Source organism: Ovis aries, chromosome 15 (assembly GCF_016772045.2).
Source record: "Ovis aries strain OAR_USU_Benz2616 breed Rambouillet chromosome 15, ARS-UI_Ramb_v3.0, whole genome shotgun sequence".
In the NCBI taxonomy this organism is placed as follows: Eukaryota; Metazoa; Chordata; class Mammalia; order Artiodactyla; family Bovidae; genus Ovis; species Ovis aries.
This window is the reverse complement of record NC_056068.1, coordinates 52,771,621-52,788,918: the sequence shown is the minus strand read 5'-3', so window position 1 is coordinate 52,788,918 and position 17,298 is coordinate 52,771,621. Positions and strand designations below refer to the sequence as shown.

The 17,298-nt window shown below is 42.1% G+C and overlaps 1 protein-coding gene across 1 annotated transcript in view; it reads right to left on the bottom strand.

Annotated features, from left to right (window-relative positions):
• Window positions 1–12,659, bottom strand: part of RNF169 (ring finger protein 169) — a 97,251-nt gene extending 84,592 nt beyond the window's left edge. Inside the window, exon 1 of the mRNA XM_012096605.5 lies at window positions 12,142–12,659. Within this exon, the coding sequence (XP_011951995.3) occupies window positions 12,142–12,643 (502 nt within the window). The 5' untranslated portion in view covers window positions 12,644–12,659. The remainder of the gene's footprint in view (window positions 1–12,141) is intronic.
• Window positions 12,660–17,298: the final 4,639 nt, after the last annotated feature.

The window sequence follows — 17,298 nt, the reverse complement described above, 5'->3', positions numbered from 1 at the left end:
ATCAACATGGTAAATTACATTAGTCTTAATATTAAGCTGAACTCTCATTCCCAGAATACTACTACTTGATTGTGATTGTGATTGAAAACTAGACTACTAGACTAGTGCAGATTTCACTTGGACTGGCCTCTTTTATTCCTCTCTATATTGTCTTTGTGTAATTTTGATATCACACTGTAAAAGCCCCCTGAAATGAGTCTAGAAACATTTTTTATTCTCTGGAATAGTCTGTACAAGGATTAACCATCTGTCTATATCTGAATAACCTGTAAAACCATCTGTGCCTTGTGTTCCTTTAATAGAATCTTTTCCTGCTTTTTACTATAAAAATGTCTCAAACATTAGAGACCAGTACAATGAGCCCCAACATATTCATCACCCAGCTTCAACAGTCAATCCACTGTCAATCTTATTTCATCTATTTCCCTAATGGTGCTTGTCCTCTCTCCCCTTGAATGAATTATTTTTAAGAAATCCCAGATACCATATCATCTAACTTCTAAACTTAGCATCTCTTAAAAATAATGACTCTTTAAAATATGTAACCAGAAAACTGCCACATTAAAAATCTGGTAACTTTTAATACCAACATCCAGTCAGTATTCAAAATCGAACAAATATTTTTATAGTTTTTCAAATAAGAATCCAAATTAGTCCATACACTTAAATTGGTGGCATCTTTTAATCGGCAGGTTTTCCTTTTTTAGTTTTGGCTGCACTGGGTTTTCGTTGGTGCGCTCGGGCTTTCTCTAGTTGCGATGAGCAGAAGCTACTCTGTTGCAGTGTGTGGGTTTTCATTGTGGTGGCTTCTGTTGCAAAACATGGGTTTTAAAAAATCCTGATATTTACAGTCATATTTCCTGCTTCATTTCTAATATTATTTATGCTTTTCTTTTCCTTGATCAATCTTGCCTGAGATTTGTCTATAATACAGAACCTATATTAATATTTTCAGTGAATTAGATGTGGGGTTTATTAATCCTCTTCAAAAAAGCAAAGAGATTCCAAAAAAGCATCTACTTCTGCTTTATTGACTATGCCAAAGCCTTTGACTGTGTGGATTACAACAAACTATGGAAAATTCTTCAAGAGATGGGAATACCAGACGACCTGACCCTGCCTCCTGAGAAATCTGTATGTAGGTCAAGAAGCAACAGTTAGAACTGGACATGGAACAACAGACTGGTTCCAAATCAGGAAAGGAGTATGTCAAGGCTGTATATTGTCACCCTGCTTATTTAACTGATATGCAGAGTACATCATGAGAAACGCTGGGCTGGATGAAGCACAAGCACAAGATGGCTGGGAGAAATATCAATAACTTCAGATATGCTGATGACACCACCCTTATGGCAGAAAATGAAAAAGAACTTAAGAGCCTCTCGATGAAAATGAAAGACGAGAGGGAAATTTGACTTAAAACTCAACATTCAAAAAACTAAGATTGTGGCATCTGGTCCCATCACTTCATGGTAAATAGTTGGGTAAACAATGGAAACAGTGAGAGACTTTATTTTGGGGGCTCCAAAATCACTGCAGATGGTGATTGCAGCCATGAAATTAAAACACGCCTGCTCCTTGGAAGAAAAGTTATGACCAACCTAGGCAGCATATTAAAAAGCAGAGACATTACTTTGCCAACAAAGGTCTGTCTAGTTAAAGCTATGGATTTTCCAGTCGTCATGTATGGATGTAAGAGCTGCACTATAAAGCTGAGCACCAAAGAACTGATGCTTTTGAACTGTGGTGTTGGAGAAAACTCTTGAGAGTCCCTTGGATTACAAGGAGATCCCACCAGTCCATCCTAAAGGAAATCAGTTGTGAATATTCATTGGAAGGTCTGATGTTGAAGCTGAAACTCCAATACTTTGGCCACCTGATGCAAAGAGCTGACTCATTGGAAAAGACTCTGATGCTGGGAAAGATTGAAGGCAGGAGGAGAAGGGGACGACAGAGGGTGAGATGGTTGGATGGCATCACCGACTCAATGGACATGAGTTTGAGTGAACTCCGGGAGTTGGTGATGGACAGGGAGGCCTGGGATGCTGCAGTCCACAGGGTTGCAAAGAGTCGGACACGACTGAGCTGAACCCTCTTCACTGTTTTCTACTCTACTAATTTCTATTCTTATCTTTATTCTTTCCTATCTTCTACTTCCTTTGGGTTTAATCTGTGACTTTTCTAGCTTCTTCAGTTGGCCACTTAACTAAGTAATTTTCAGCTTTTCTTCTATTCAAAAACCTGGGACATCAATTTTTTCATATTAATATTGCTGAAATCGGGATATTTCTTACAATTAGCCTTACAATCACTGTCAGGAAACAGTGATGGTGCCACTGTCACTGCTTATATATGTACTAACATAAACAATAAGCTCACAAAAGTAGCAGTTATTTGGTAGTTCTCTCTGGTGGCATGGCTAGACTTGTAATTTCTCAATGTTAGTCAACAAACCTTTACAGACCATCTGAGAAAGAACTATGAGTCTCACCTGAAAACGTTCTGTTGATACCTTCTGGCCAGTTCAACAAAACATCAGAATCAAAACTGGATGGGTGTCAGCAGTTTGAAGAAAATGCTGGGGATCGCTTAAGAAATGTTCTTCACCAATGCTTTCAATGACATAGTGAGCAATACTATATAGGAAAACACAAACCTCTATGACTCCACCAGTGATTTGGAAAATCAGACTGTGAATATGAAGTCACAGGAACATTCTAATTTATTACTTTATGTCCTTTTATAAATCTGTGTATGAGTGATATGCTAAATCTATCTCTAAGTAAACCTAAGAGTTCTTTCAGTAAGTAAAAAGTTTAAAAGTCTAAGTGATAGAAAAGCACTGTATTTGGAAAGCAACAGTCCATCTGCTGATGATGACATCTTAAGATTTAATGAAATATGATATAGGCACTTATATTTATCCCAGACCAGGGATAGAACCCATGTTACCCTGCATTCACAGAGAGATTCTTATCCACTGTACCATCAGGGAAGTCCAATCCATACATTTTTTGTTTATTTTTGCTTTTCATTTTAAAAATAACAAGTTAGGAGGTGAGGGGAATCAGTCATATCAATATTTGTCATTAGTTTCTAATTTTATTGTATTAGGGTCAGAAAACATGGATTATATATTAAGCTCTGGTATTTGATGAAATGTTTTGTGCCTAGTTACATAAATATTTTACATTTGATTAAAGAGAATGTATAGTCTTTAATTTGGGAAGTGTATGGTTCTATATATGTATAGTAGATCAAGTTATACATTGTATTTCTTTTAGTGGTTATGCTTAAATTTTTAATATGCATTTGACTGAAAGCCTAATCAATATCTCTATCCTCCTCCTGAACTATATATAACTCTTTAATGCTGACCACTTTCCCTCCCAGCTTATACTTTTATCATCTGGTATTTTAGTTCTACTTTAGTTTTAGCCCCCACAAATCAACCATAATTATTTTTGTTTTATACAGTCAATGCTTAGTTTACCTATCAATTTCTTTGTTCATCATGATTTCTTGTATCCTATTCTCTCCTCTAAGTTATATTTCTTTCTTTCAGAAGTGGGTACTTTTACGTAATAGTTGTTTCAGAAACAGTACGGTAAATTCTCTGTATTTTTGTTCATCTGAAAATACTTTTGATTTCACTCTTGAATGATAACTCAGCTGAGTATGAAATTCAGATCTCTCTCAGTACTTGGAAGACATTAGTCAGTCTTCTGGTTTCTCCTATAAAGAGACATCTGCTCTCAGTCTGGTTCTTGGTCCTCTGGCTTTCCTTTTGGTTGCTTTTAAAGTGTCTCTGGTGTTCTGCAGTTTCATTGCAATGTATTTAGTCGTGGGAGTTGTTTTGAATTGCTTGTTTAATCCTTGCTAGGCTCTCATGGATGAGATGATTGGATGGCATCACCAACTCAATGGATATGGGTTTGGGTGAACTCCGGGAGTTGGTGATGGACAGGGAGGCCTGGCATGCTGTGGTTCATGAGGTCGCAGAGACGAACATGACTGATGAACTGAGGTTCTCATGAACCTTAAACTTAAAACTTCACTGTCTTTTATTAATTCCAAAAAATTCTCATCTCTTTTAATTCCATGTCTCCCTCATTTTTCTCCTTCTGAAATTGCTGTTAGATGTTAGGTCTTGTTCCGTTTTTCATTTCCCTACCTCTTTCATATTTTCCTTCATCTTACTATTCTGCATTCTCAGGATTTCCTCATACCTAACTCCAGGCTTACTATTTTCTCTTCATCTGTGTAAACCACTGCTTATTTGTTGTTGTTCAGTCAGTAAGTCGTGTCTGATTCTTTGCAACCGGTGGACTGCAGCACGCCAGGCTTTCCTGTCCTTCACTATCTCCCAGAGTTTGCTCAGATTCATGTCCATTGAGTTGGTGCTGCTATCTATACATCTATCCTCTGCCATACTCTTCTTTTGTCTTCAGTCTCTCCCAGCATCAGGGTCTTTCTGAATGAGTCAGCTCTTTGCATCAGGTGGCCAAAGTATTGGAGCTACAGTATCAATTCTTCCAATGAATATTCAGGGTTTTTTTTAACCTCTCTGATTATATTATTATGTTTCTTTTCAAAGATATGTTTCATGTCTTATTCATTTATTGGGCTGCAATTTTTAATGTCTTTCATCACTTAAAATAGGCTAATTTAAATTACCTTTCAAACTGCTTCTACTATTCCAGTTCTTAGAGCTACCATCCTGCTTGTTTTATCTACTGATTCTCATTTGTGGTAGAAAATGGTTTTCTTGTGTGTCACTTTTAATTATAAATTTATCTTCTGCTGGGTTTATTCTTCTGCAAGAATTCCTTGTGGCCCAGGATATGGGAATACTCCTTCAAGTCTTTCCTTTCTCCAGATGATCCAGGCGTATCACTAGCTTGAAGCTAGCTTTTATATTAATTTCTCAGCATGGAGATACCTGAACCGTATAATATAAACTCAGGTCCCAAACATGAACAAGGCATAGATCTTGTACTTCAATTCCTCAGAGAAGCTTTTTCTGTTTTCTCTTTGTATACAGTCCAGGCAAACCAAGCCAAGATTTCTTATTAACAATATTTGTGTCAGTGGGAAGATTTTTCTTTATCTCACCTTTTCACCTAGGATGCAGCACATCAAGAATCCCAGCTTGATGAAAAAGTCTTGGTTTTGGTTCCTTCTTCCACACAGTTAAAACTCAATTACTAGGAATAAAAAGCCAGAAATAACCCTTCACTCCATTCCTTCATTCTTGTCCAGGGCAACACAGCATGAGCTCAAGGGCTTAATGAAGTTCTGGGTTTTAGTTCCTTTTTTTGGGGGGGGGGGGGGGGAAACGTAGATATCTTTCTGTCTTTTTCCTGCAAACTCAGAAATGCATTTAATTTAAAAGAACTGTTGTTTATCACCCAGCTTTTCTGGATACCTGTAGCAACAGAGTCACAGAATCTCAGTGACTCATCTTGCTAAAAGAAATTCGGGATCTCCAATCCATTTGCTACATTATTCCCTATAGGAGTGATCTCTCTAAAATGCAAAGATGTGCTCCTCTTTCAAACTCTTCCTAGCATGGCATTCAGAGTCCACTATTATCCAGTAACTGCTTATTTCTGCAATTCTGCCTCCCTCCACTCTCCCACACATACTCTGTGCTCAAAAACTATCCATATTTGCAATCCTCACAACTCTCCTTTTGTTTCATACTATGCTTTTTTATTAGGGCTTCCCTAGTGGCTCAGAGAGAAGGCGATGGCACCCCACTCCAGCACTCTTGCCTGGAAAATCCCATGGGCGGAGGAGCCTGGTAGGCTGCAGTCCATGGGGTCCCTAAGAGTCAGACACGACTGAGTGACTTCACTTTCACTTTTCACTTTCACGCATTGGAGAAGGAAATGGCAATCCACTCCAGTGTTCTTACATGGAGAATCCCAAGGACGGGGGAGCCTGGTGGGCTGCCGTCTATGGGGTCGCACAGAGTCGGACACGACTGAAGTGACTTAGCAGCAGCAGCACTGGCTCAGATGGTAAAGCGTCTGCCTGCAATGTGGGAGACCTGGGTTCGATCCCTGGGTTGAGAAGATCCCCTGGAGACAGAAAAGGCAAGCCATTCCAGTACTCTTGCCTGGAAAATCCCATGGAAGGAGGAGCGTGGTAGGCTACAGTCCACGTGGTCGCAAACAGTCGGATGCGACTGGGTGACTTCAATGCTTTTAAATGTATTGGTTCCCCTCACTTTTATCCTGCCTTCATCCACCTACTAAATACTCATGGTCAAGTGTCTGCCTTTCACTGAAGCCACTGGTGACCCATCTAAGCTAGGTTCTCTTTTTTTGTGAAAAGAGCTAACATTTGTTGAGCTCTTTAAATGTTAATAATTCACTGAAATAATTCAGTTAGTCTTAACAACAACCTTACAATTTTGTTATCATTACTATCTCCATTTTCAAAATGAGGAAACCAAGGTACAGAGAAGTTAAGCAAGTGCCCAAAGACAAACAGCTATAAATGGCAGACCTGGAATTTGAACACAGTGTCTCCAGATCCTGCTCCATTAACTTGCCCTATTAACATATACTATACTGCCTTCTACAATTATATCTTGCATTACAGTCACTGCATTTATTACCCCACATTCCAGCTGCATGCTTATATATCAATCTTCTTAACTACACTGACCTTAAGAGGCAGAATTATGTTTTATTTCTATTTGCAGCCTCAGTGCCTAGTACACAGAAGGCCCACCTGAAATCGTTACAAAATTAATGAATAACTGAAGGAAACATCTCCAGAGTCACTTTTTTAGTCTAGCCCTTATTCATCTATTGTCTGAACTACTAAAATAGTCCCCTAACTCCCTTCCTCCAATTTCTATTCACATTTCCTCCACACTCCAACCAACACTGTCTTTCTAAAGCATGTTATGACAATGTCATGCCATTACTTAAATATTTTCAAGGGCTCCACACTGTCTATAGGATAAAGTCCCAAATTCCTTCAGCATGACATACCATGACCTTCATGAACCAACTTCTGAAGTCTCTTCTCTGCTCCTTCCCCACTGCAGCCCCACATTCCATCTATATTTAACTTCTTGTCATCTCTGAACATGCCAAGTGCCTTCGTGCCTTTGCACATGCAGGTTCTTCTGCCAGGAATGGACATCCTCTCCTCCTTCACCTGGTGAATTCCTGCACTTTTTCCAATACACAGTGCAAGTGCCTTCCTCAAGTTTCCTCAAAAGATTGTCAGTTACCCCACTGCTCTACTCTTCCTGGCATTATGCATTTACCTACCACTTGGTATTATTATTTGATAAGGTGTGCTGCCCCAACCAGACTCTAGTCTTAAAGGACATGAACTATGTCTTATTCATCTTTTTTATTGTATTATCTTACACAAGTGTGTGCCCTAAATGCTCACTAAATTAGTGAAATGAAATTTGGCGATTTTTTCCTGCATCCTACACTAAAGCAAACTACTCAAATACAAATGAATTCAAGACAGTCAAGTCTTCTAAGATTAAATGGAAGTCAGAAAGTGGAAATATGAATGAAAAACAAATACCACCTAAATTCCTGCTCCTCAATCTTGAAGCCTATAGCATGGAGCTATTCTGTTAACGGTGATTAAGGCTTAGTTTACAAGGCAATCTTATCCTGAGTTTTAAAAAACACAAAGAATATATTTCCACATTAGTAAGACACATAAGGACACTCCAATTCTGGAATATGTGTTAGTATGGATTAAAAAGTTGAGTCATTTTATACATTTTAAGACAAATCCCTTCAGACAAGGGAAATTCCTGTCCTTTTACACTACAATCACATGATTTCATTATTCACTAGTCCTAAATGCAATTTAGGTTGCACACATAGCAAACACTGTCTGCCAACTGAGTAACAAACCAGAACTACTTGCTTTTCACAGAAAGAGGAAATTTTTTAAATGCTAAATATTAACCCTAAGTGAACGGGGAGGTTGGATGGGATAAAGGGAAGGAATAAATGGGGCACTCTTCAATATTTTTTTATTTATTCAATTTATGAAATGCATTTTAACACTACCAAGAGAAAAAAAAATAAACTGTCAGTCTGAAAGATTCATCAGCCTTTGTCTACATTTTCTCTTCAATTATTACTCATGGCAAAAAGAAAAAGAACTGTCCTAAAAGATCTTGGTTTCAAGTACAAAGGCAGCATAATTTAGAATGATCATCCTTGATCTCAAATCAAAAGACTAAATAAATTCTTAAAATTAATTATTATCAACAAGGCGTAAATGTTCTAATAGTTGCAAATCTACCTATGTACCATGTGGTAAATTTTCTTTAAAAAAAAAAAAATCAATGGCTCAGGGACCCCTGCTGGTGGTCTAGAGGTTAAGAATCTACCTTGCAATGCAGGGGACACAGGTTTGATCCCTGGTTGGGCAACTAAGATCCCACATGCCACAGAGCAACTAAGCCCGAGTACCAGCACTACTGAGCCCAAGTGATCCAGAGCCCACATGCCACAACTAATGCAGCCAAAGAAATAAACATTAAAAACAAAATCAATGGAGCAGGACTGTTTCTATATTTAGAATATAAGTTGTAAGAGGGAAGGATTTCTGAGTATTTCATTCACTGATGTCACCCAAGGCTCTAGAACAGTGTCTGGCACAGAGCAGACACTCATTACATATTTGCTGCCTATTGCTCAAGATGGTCCAAATACTTTATATGTCAAGACAAACAATGAGCTGCAGATCCTCAAAGAACACAAAGTTGAAATCTAGGTTCATCTTGAAATGATCATTGACTTAGCCCTCAACACACAGGGCTGCACAAATTAACTGATATAGTATCCAAAAGCAAATTGACAATGTATACAAGAATAAAATAAAATATTTTATACAGAAGTCCTTAAGGTTCTGAACTTTAAAGTGCCAAAAAGCTGACAAAAACAAATATATCACCAGCACAACCAAAATTTTCAACACATACAAACTCTTGCACTTTTTTTCAGAAAAAAAATTCGATTTGACTCAATTCCAAAAGAGCCACAGGGCTTCAAGAAATTTAAAACAAAACAAAACAAAACAAAAAAAACACTAAGAATTTCACTTAAATAGCAGTGATTTTACTACAAAATTTCATTTTCAGTTTTACAAAGCAGGACTACCCTTGCTTTTATCAACAGACCTAACTATGCCAAAAGAACACTACTAAGCAATATACTTCAGAATATACTGAAGTATAATGATATTGCTAATTCTATTGTTTCCCACTCAAAAAAGTGTCATGTAAATATGAAGCTGGTGTTTTTTACTTTTTTAATTAAAAGCCATCATGGGACTTCCCTGGTAGTACAGTGGATAAGAATCCGCCTGACAATGCAGAGGACACAGGTTCTACCCCTGGCCCAGGAATATTCCACATGCCACAGGGCAACTAAATCCCTATATCACAACTGCTGAGCCCAAGCACCACAATTACTGAAGTCTGAGTGCCTAGGCCCTGTGCTCTGCAACAAGAGAAGCCACCACAATGAGAACCCCCACACCAAACCAAGAGCGGTCCCTGCCTGATGCAGTAAGAGAAAGCCCACTCGCGGCAACAAAGATCGAAGGCAACTAAAAACAAATAAATAAAATAAAAGCCATCATGAATATTTAACTGTGAGTTAGGCTATGTTTTAGCCCTTATGTAAAGTTTAGCCTTTCAGCCCTTGTTATCGGCTACTAACCAACAATGACCTGGTCACTCTGTTCTGGGCTTCAGTTCTCTCTTCTGTAGAATGAGGGGCCTGGGTTAAAACAACAATTCTTAATCTTTTTCTCTGCAACCCTTTGAGAATCTGATGAAAGCTACAGGTGAACTCTTCATAAAACTGTACATAAACATTGTATAACAATTTTATAAACAATTGATAATGGCAGAACATTGGAAACAGTCTAAATATCCCCCAGTGGATGATTAAGTAAATTATATTACATCCACTCAATGAAATTCTTTGTAACTATAAGTAGAAAGAAAAAAACCTTCTATGTACTGATATGAAAAGATACCCATCATGTATTGTTTTATGAAAAAAAAAGCAAGTTACAGAACAGTAGTTATAATGCATAACCTTTTGTGTAAAAAGACCAAAAAAATAAAATAAATATATTTGAATTTCCATGTATAAGCATAAAGAAATTGGAAGAATAAACATGAATCTCTGGTGAAAATGGAAAATGAAGAAAGGGATAGGAACCTTTTCATTGTATACTTTCTTTTATTTTTGTTTGAATTGTGTGAATTGTCTATTAAAGTCTAAACTTTTAAAATATTGCACATAAACTCAAGAGATCTAGACAACCTGCTAAAGCTAGATTATTATTCCCAAACTCTGTTCAGCAATATTCTTCTATAATGTTTTGACTTAACAAGTATATAATTATATACACTCAATGATCCAACAGTAAGAACATTTAAGGAAAAATATTTTTCATAATGGTCCTTATACAAACATACAAAGTAATCGGTGGACACTCAGTGCCTCAAAACAGCCTAATTTGGAATCTCATTTTCTATCATTTTTCTTAATCACTGATACACAAATTTCTTCAAGGAAAAAGTTCGCACCAATTATCAAGTCATATGTCCGCTTACCGTTCAAATCTCAGACCAGTTATTTCACAAGGAAGCCCAAGTTTTGGAAACAAATTTCTGTTTTACTTGACCATATAAATCTATAGTACGAGTAGGAAGACCAGAGAAATATTCTCTTATTTTTTTTACCATAATCTCAGAATTTGAGGCAAATTAAACAGCATACGAGATCATCACACGCATTCACAAATTAGATGATGTTTGGGAAGTCCTTCATCTTATCTGAGCAGCAATCAGATGCAACTGGGTTTTCATCCTTGGGCAAGTTACTCAACCTCTCTTGGCCTCAGTTCCAGGTGTAAAATGGCAATAAAAGTACCTCATAAGGATGTTATTAAGCTTAAAAGGAATAGGAAGGTACACAGAAAGTAAGACAGAAAATAAAAGGTATCCTAGGATAGCGGCAGGTGTCTGACTGCCTGAATCAAAACAGACTGCATTCTGGAACCTGTAGTTTTTAGGGACTGCACTTTCATATGCAAGCAATGCCTCTTTTTCCCTACTGAAAATAACACATGGCAGAATTCCCGACCCCAAAGATGCAAATATCTGGCTTTTCCTAATTATGTTTCTCGAAAAATCTCTTCCTGGGTAAGCTTTTATCAAAGAACTCTAGCTGTTGTGTTGACTGGATATGTCTGAATCCTAAGTTATAACATAATTTTGTTTTGTGTTTTCAACAGGGCACTTTCTATGTCAAGCTCAGCACCAGACTGGCAGGCTGCTGGGGGGTGGGGAGGGGAGGCAAAGCCGTCGAAGGCAACAACAGTCCTTCAACAGACCTGTAACTGGCAGGAAAATAGTAGGAAACTTACACTGCCATGGAGACAGAAGCAGCCGCAGCCAACCAGTCTCGACTTTCAAAACTTTTAAACCCCATCCGTCTTTTTTTGCAGAGCACTACTGGAGCTTATTATTAGTATTATTATAAATATAAATAGCAGTTACTTATTACTTCTCTACATGCCAAGCTCTTGCTAAGCATATGTTTTTCAAGATTCTGTGAAAATTGCACATATGAGCTCATACTCTCAACCCACTCTACCCTCAAGTCTGAAAAGCTCCCTTCACATCCTCAAAATCAATCTGCCCCCTAAACTTCGTATACTCCACACCTCTCACAGACCCACTCAGGCCCAGGAGTCACATCTTCACAAGCCCAAGCTCTTCACCCAACATTAAACCAAGCACTTCTCGGAACCTCCACAGCCCCTGCGAAGTTTAGTACCCTCCTCCACTCACCAATTCCAATCTGGCCCTAACTTGTTCCAAGAAATGCTACGACTCCCTCCAAACTTCTGACTCCAAACCTATCGTGCCTGTACTTCATTCCGAAGTTCAAAATTCAGAAACACAAACTGAATCCGGGCAGAGCCCGGTTCCAACCCCACGAGAACTCTTTACACCCGCTCGAGCAGGGCCTGGGACCCTCCACCCTCTAAGCAGGCCAGGCCGGGGCGCGGCGGCCTCGCTCCGGACCCCAACGGGAGGAGGGAAAGCTCCACCTGGCTCCGCGGGCGCGGCGCGCGACTCCAGCTCCGGCCTGGGCCCCGCGGCGGCCGCGCCCCCGTCCCGACGCGGGCGGCAGCGCTCCGGTGGGCCGCGGCGGGCGCGCTCGCCCAGCACCTCCGCGTCGGCCTGCCAGTCGTCGCGGGCCCGACGGCGGGCCCAGCCCGCTCCGCGGGCGCGGCAGCGCGGGCAACGCGGGCCCGCCGCGTCGGCAGCGCGTTGGGCGCAGCCTCGGCACAGCGAGTGGCCGCACGGCAGGGCCGCCGCCTCCCCCGGGGTCTCTAGGCACCCGGCGCAGTCCGACTCCTCCGGCCGCGGCGGTGACGGCGGCTGCAGCAACGGTGGCGGCAACACCAGCAGCGCGGGGCCAGCGGCAGGGCCCGAGGTCCCCGTTTTGGCTGCCGCCATCTCGTCACAGCGTCCCCGCCGACCCCGCCGACTCAGAGCTGCCGCCGCCGCCGCGGAAGAAGCCCGAGTACTCGGACCTGCCGCCGCCATCTTGTTTCCCGTTTGTAGGGAGAGTCCGTTGCGAGGGAGAAGAGTAGAGGGCGGGGCAGTGGGCGGTGGGCAGCCCTGTATGCATATTCATGAGGGGCGGGGCCCCGGGCGCGTTCTCCCCGGGTCGGGTTGGCGGGAGGTGAAACCTCATTAATATTTATTAGTCACCCTTTATCTGGGGCTTCCCTGGCGGCTCAGAGGTTAAAGGGTCTGCCTGCAAAGCGGGAGATCTGGGTTCAGTCCATGGGTCGGGAAGATCCCCTGGAGAAGGAAATGGCAACCCGCTCCAGAATTCTTGCCTGGAGAATTCCATGGACGGAGGAGCCTAGCAGGTTACAGTCCACGGGGTCGCAGAGTCGGACACGACTGAGCGACTTCACTTTCACTACCTTTTATATATCTGGTCCTCGGCCTTGCTTTTCAGTCTTTGCCACTTCCTCTTAGCTGAGCCAAATCACGTTGAGAACTGAAAGGATTTATTTGGAAACTCTAAGCGATATTGAACTTTATGAAGCTATTACACTCATTTATCCTGCAGTATCCTGATAACTAAGGCTACAGAGAGTGAGGACTATGTGAATTACCCAGAACCCTGCCTCAGTGCTTCATTTATTGTGAGGTTAGCTGTTGTGACTTGAGTCTAGCCCTACTAGCAGCTTCTTGTCAGTTCACACCTCAGTATACACTCTCTTCAGATTCCTTCCTGAAACTCCCCTCCTTTGGCTGGGAAAAAACACAGTTTCCTTGATTTTTTTTTTTTTTTTTTTCTGCCCTCAGCTCTTTTTCAGACTCTTTCTTGAGTCCTCCCTCTTGTTTTAGGGGCATAAGTGGGGTTATTCCTCGAGGCTCAGACCTCAGTCCTCTTCTCTTCTCACTCCTTTCCGTGTATTGCCCCCTGCCCCCAGCCCCTACCCCTACCCTATGTCACATTTTCTTCCAGCTGAAACTCCTGAATTGATACTTTCGGTCCAGACCTCCTGAGTCCAGCCCTGCATAGTCGACTGTCTGATGGAAACATAGTTTTGGATGTCTGCATCCCTCATGTACCAAACTAAAGTCACTGTCTTCCACCCTCCTTTCAACAGCTTTTCTGATTTGCCTCATTCTAGTTCAGTTCAGTCGCTCAGTCATGTCCGACTCTTTGTGACCCCATGAACCACTGCACGCCAGGCCTCCCTGTCCATCACCAACTCCTGGAGTCCACCCAAACCCATGTCCATCGAGTCAGTGATGCCATCCAACCATCTCATCCTCTGTCGTCCCCTTCTCCTCCTGCTCTCAATCTTCGCCAGCATCAGGGTCTTTTCCAGTGAGGCAGCTCTTCGCATGAGGTGGCCAAAGTATTGGAGTTTCAGCTTTAACATCAGTCCTTCCAATGAACACCCAAGACTGATCTCCTTTAGGATGGACTGCTTGGATCTCCTTGCAATCCTAGGGACTCTCAGGAGTCTTCTCCAACACCACAGTTCAAAAGCATCAATTCTTCGGCACTCAGCTTTCTTTATGGTCCAACTCTCACATCCATACATGACTACTGGAAAAACCATAGCTTTGACTAGACAGACCTTTGTTGGCAAAGTAATGTCTCTGCTTTTTAATATGCTGTCTAGGTTAGTCATAACTCTTCTTCCAAGGAGTAAGCGTCTTTTAATTTCATGGCTGCAATCACCATCTGCAGTGATTTTGGAGTCCAAAAAAATAAAGTCAGCCACTGTTTCCCCAGCTATTTGCCATGAAGTGATGAGACCGGTTATTTCTAGTAAAGGTGCTATTCTTCCAGTCCTTCAAGCTCCAAACCTGGTAATCTTTAATCTTTACTTCTCCCTCACTCCCCACATCTGTCAGTTTCTTAGTCCTGTCAATTCTTCCACCAAAATGAACGTTTTCCTACCTATCCTCTCCTCTTCATCCCATTCCCACTGCCCAATTCAGTCTCATCATTCTCTCACCTACGTTATTGCAATAGCTTCTATCAATTGTCTCGCTACCCACAGACACTCTTCCTCCAATCCATCCTCCATAGCTCTAGATTTACTTCCTGAAGAACAGCTCTGACCACACCATTCCTTCTTGGCTTAGTCACTGAATGAGGTGCTCAGACTTTGATGCCAGGGCCCTTTCTGGATGCAGAGGGTGTGGGAGAAACAATGGCTTCCCTCTGACAGAGAGATGGTCCTGCTACAGCAATTCTCCCACCCTTTGCTTTTTTTTTTTTTAACTTTAAGTAGATTTGGAGCAGGAAGGCATTAAGCAAATGGCATTTCCTGTTGGGAATCTTTATAGGAAAGCACAAGTTTCGTAAGGAGAGCAAAATAAAAAAAAGTACATAATGTAATGGAAGGGATCAGAGGCCCTGGGTTTTCATGAGATTGCCTGGAAACAGTGTCTGAGCTGATAGTAAACCAGTCCAAGGCAGAGTGATTGGTGGAAGTCAGACAGCAGAGAAAAGAAAGACGTGGATTCCCAAAATGAGAACCAGATGGCTACAGGACAGTGAAGAATTGAAGAAGGGTCAATGAGTAACTGAAACAAGGGCTTGTGTGCACGGAGGCCCAGACAGTCAGAATCCTGCCAAACACAGAAGTATGGGCTTAGCCAGGCTGTCCTTCATCCAGAGGTCCTCTTTATTACACTTCCCACTTTAGGTTCCTGAGGACGCTTTAGCCAGATTGTGACAAGGGGAGGGGTGAGGGGCTGTGGTCCAGAGATCAAGCCTATTACCGTTAGAGATGCGGCCCTTGGTGTGGGTTGTTCACTCTTGACAGTCGGGGGCTCTTAAGCTGAAGTCTGTTTACTATTGAAGAAGCTGAACCAAAGAAGTGTAGCATGGCTTGTTAGATATGAATAAAGACAAGAAATTTCTTTTTGCAGTGGGAGAAAGCAAGAGTTCAGAGTAGTACTAGATCAAAAGCCAGGAGATCTAGAATTGGTCATGACCACTTTCTCCCTTTCACTGGGCTTCCCTGGTAGCTCAAATGGTAAAGAATCTGCCTGTAATGCAGGAGACCTGGGTTCAATCCCTGGGTCAGGAAGATCCCCTGGAAAAGGAAATGGCAACCCACTCCAGTATTCCTGCCTGGAGAGTTCCATGGAGAGAGGAGCCTGGTGAGCTATGGTCCATGGAGTCACAAAGAGTCAAAACATTACTTATTTATTTTGGGCTGTATTGGGGTCTTTGCTGCTTCGAGGGCTTTCTCTTGCTGGGGAGAGCAGAGGCTACTTTCTAGTTGTGGGGCATGGGCTTCTCATTGCCGTGGCTTCTCTTGTGGAGCACAGGCTCCAGGATGTGTGAGTTTCAGTAGCTGTGGCACGTGGGCTTACCTGTTGTGGTGCTTGGGCTTAGCTGCTCCATGGCGTGTGGGATCTTTCCGGATCAGGGATTGAACGTGTGTCTCCTGCATTGGCAGGAGGATTCTTTGCCACTGAGCCACCAGGGAAGCCCCTAACTTATATAATTTCTAACAAACTCTCTCTGGACCTTAGTCACCTCATCTTTAAAACAAGAGTGCTCAAGTTCATCAGTTCTCAACCTGGGGAGCATTTCAGAAAGACACACACACACACACATATGCCAAAGTCCCTTCTCAGATCTACTGAACCAAAAAAAACTGAGGATGGGATGCCAGCATGTAAATTTTTTATAATGCCACAGGAATTCTAATGAATACTCCCAGATCAGGCCACTACAATAGAGTGGTCTATTCAAAGACCAATTCAAATGTCCTTTCTAGCTCTAACAGCCTAGAAGTTTCTGTTTGAGGGAACGCCCCATTTTATGCAGTTTCGCTGAGACTGAGGAAGCTGAACCACAGGGGTAGTCTTCTCCCTGCCCCAGGGCAGACAGAACATGACATATGACCTAGGCTCAGCCACGTGGCCACTCCTCTCTGAACTTCAAATCTTCAGGGGATGACACAAAAAGATATCGACAAGTTTAGAATTATTCACAGGAACGGATGGACTTCCCAGGTGGTACAGTGGTAAAGATCACGCTTGCCCATGCAGGAGACAAAGCAGACACAGGTTTGATCCCTGGGCCGGGAAGATCCCCAGGAGTAACAGTAATGGACAGAGGAGCTGGCGGGCTGCAGTCCATGGGGTCACAGAGTCAGACGCAACTGAGCACACACAGCAGGCATGGACACAGTAGGTGTCCAACCACAGTGGGTCCCTTGGGCATTGCGGTAGAGGGGGAAGTGTCCCTACCATGGTGACGGTGGTCATGCCAGAGTGCTCCTGAGGCATAAGCTTGGCTGTAGTGCCTGCTGCCTGGCCTTCCTAGGTTACAACCTATTTTTCCACATGCAGGTTACCAGCCTTCCTGTCAACTCTATACCCTTTGAGTAAATTCCTTTTTTTCCCCATTAAATTGCTCACAGTGTCTGTTGTTTGTAACAAAGTACTCCAACTTAGAAACAGGTTGTTTCTAAAGTGGCACCTGATCATAGTTGTCAGGGCTGCTTCCTACATTATGAAACCATCTGAAAAGCTGAGCCCAATAGCCTGGAGCAGGAGAAGCTGGGGTGCAGGTGATGTTTTTCCCCTATGCTCCCACCTGTGACACAGTTAATGCACTCATCGAGGATGCCAGCTGGAACAGGTTGTGGCACAGCCACACCTACCAGGGCTTCCTCTCCAGCTACCTTTGCTCTGCC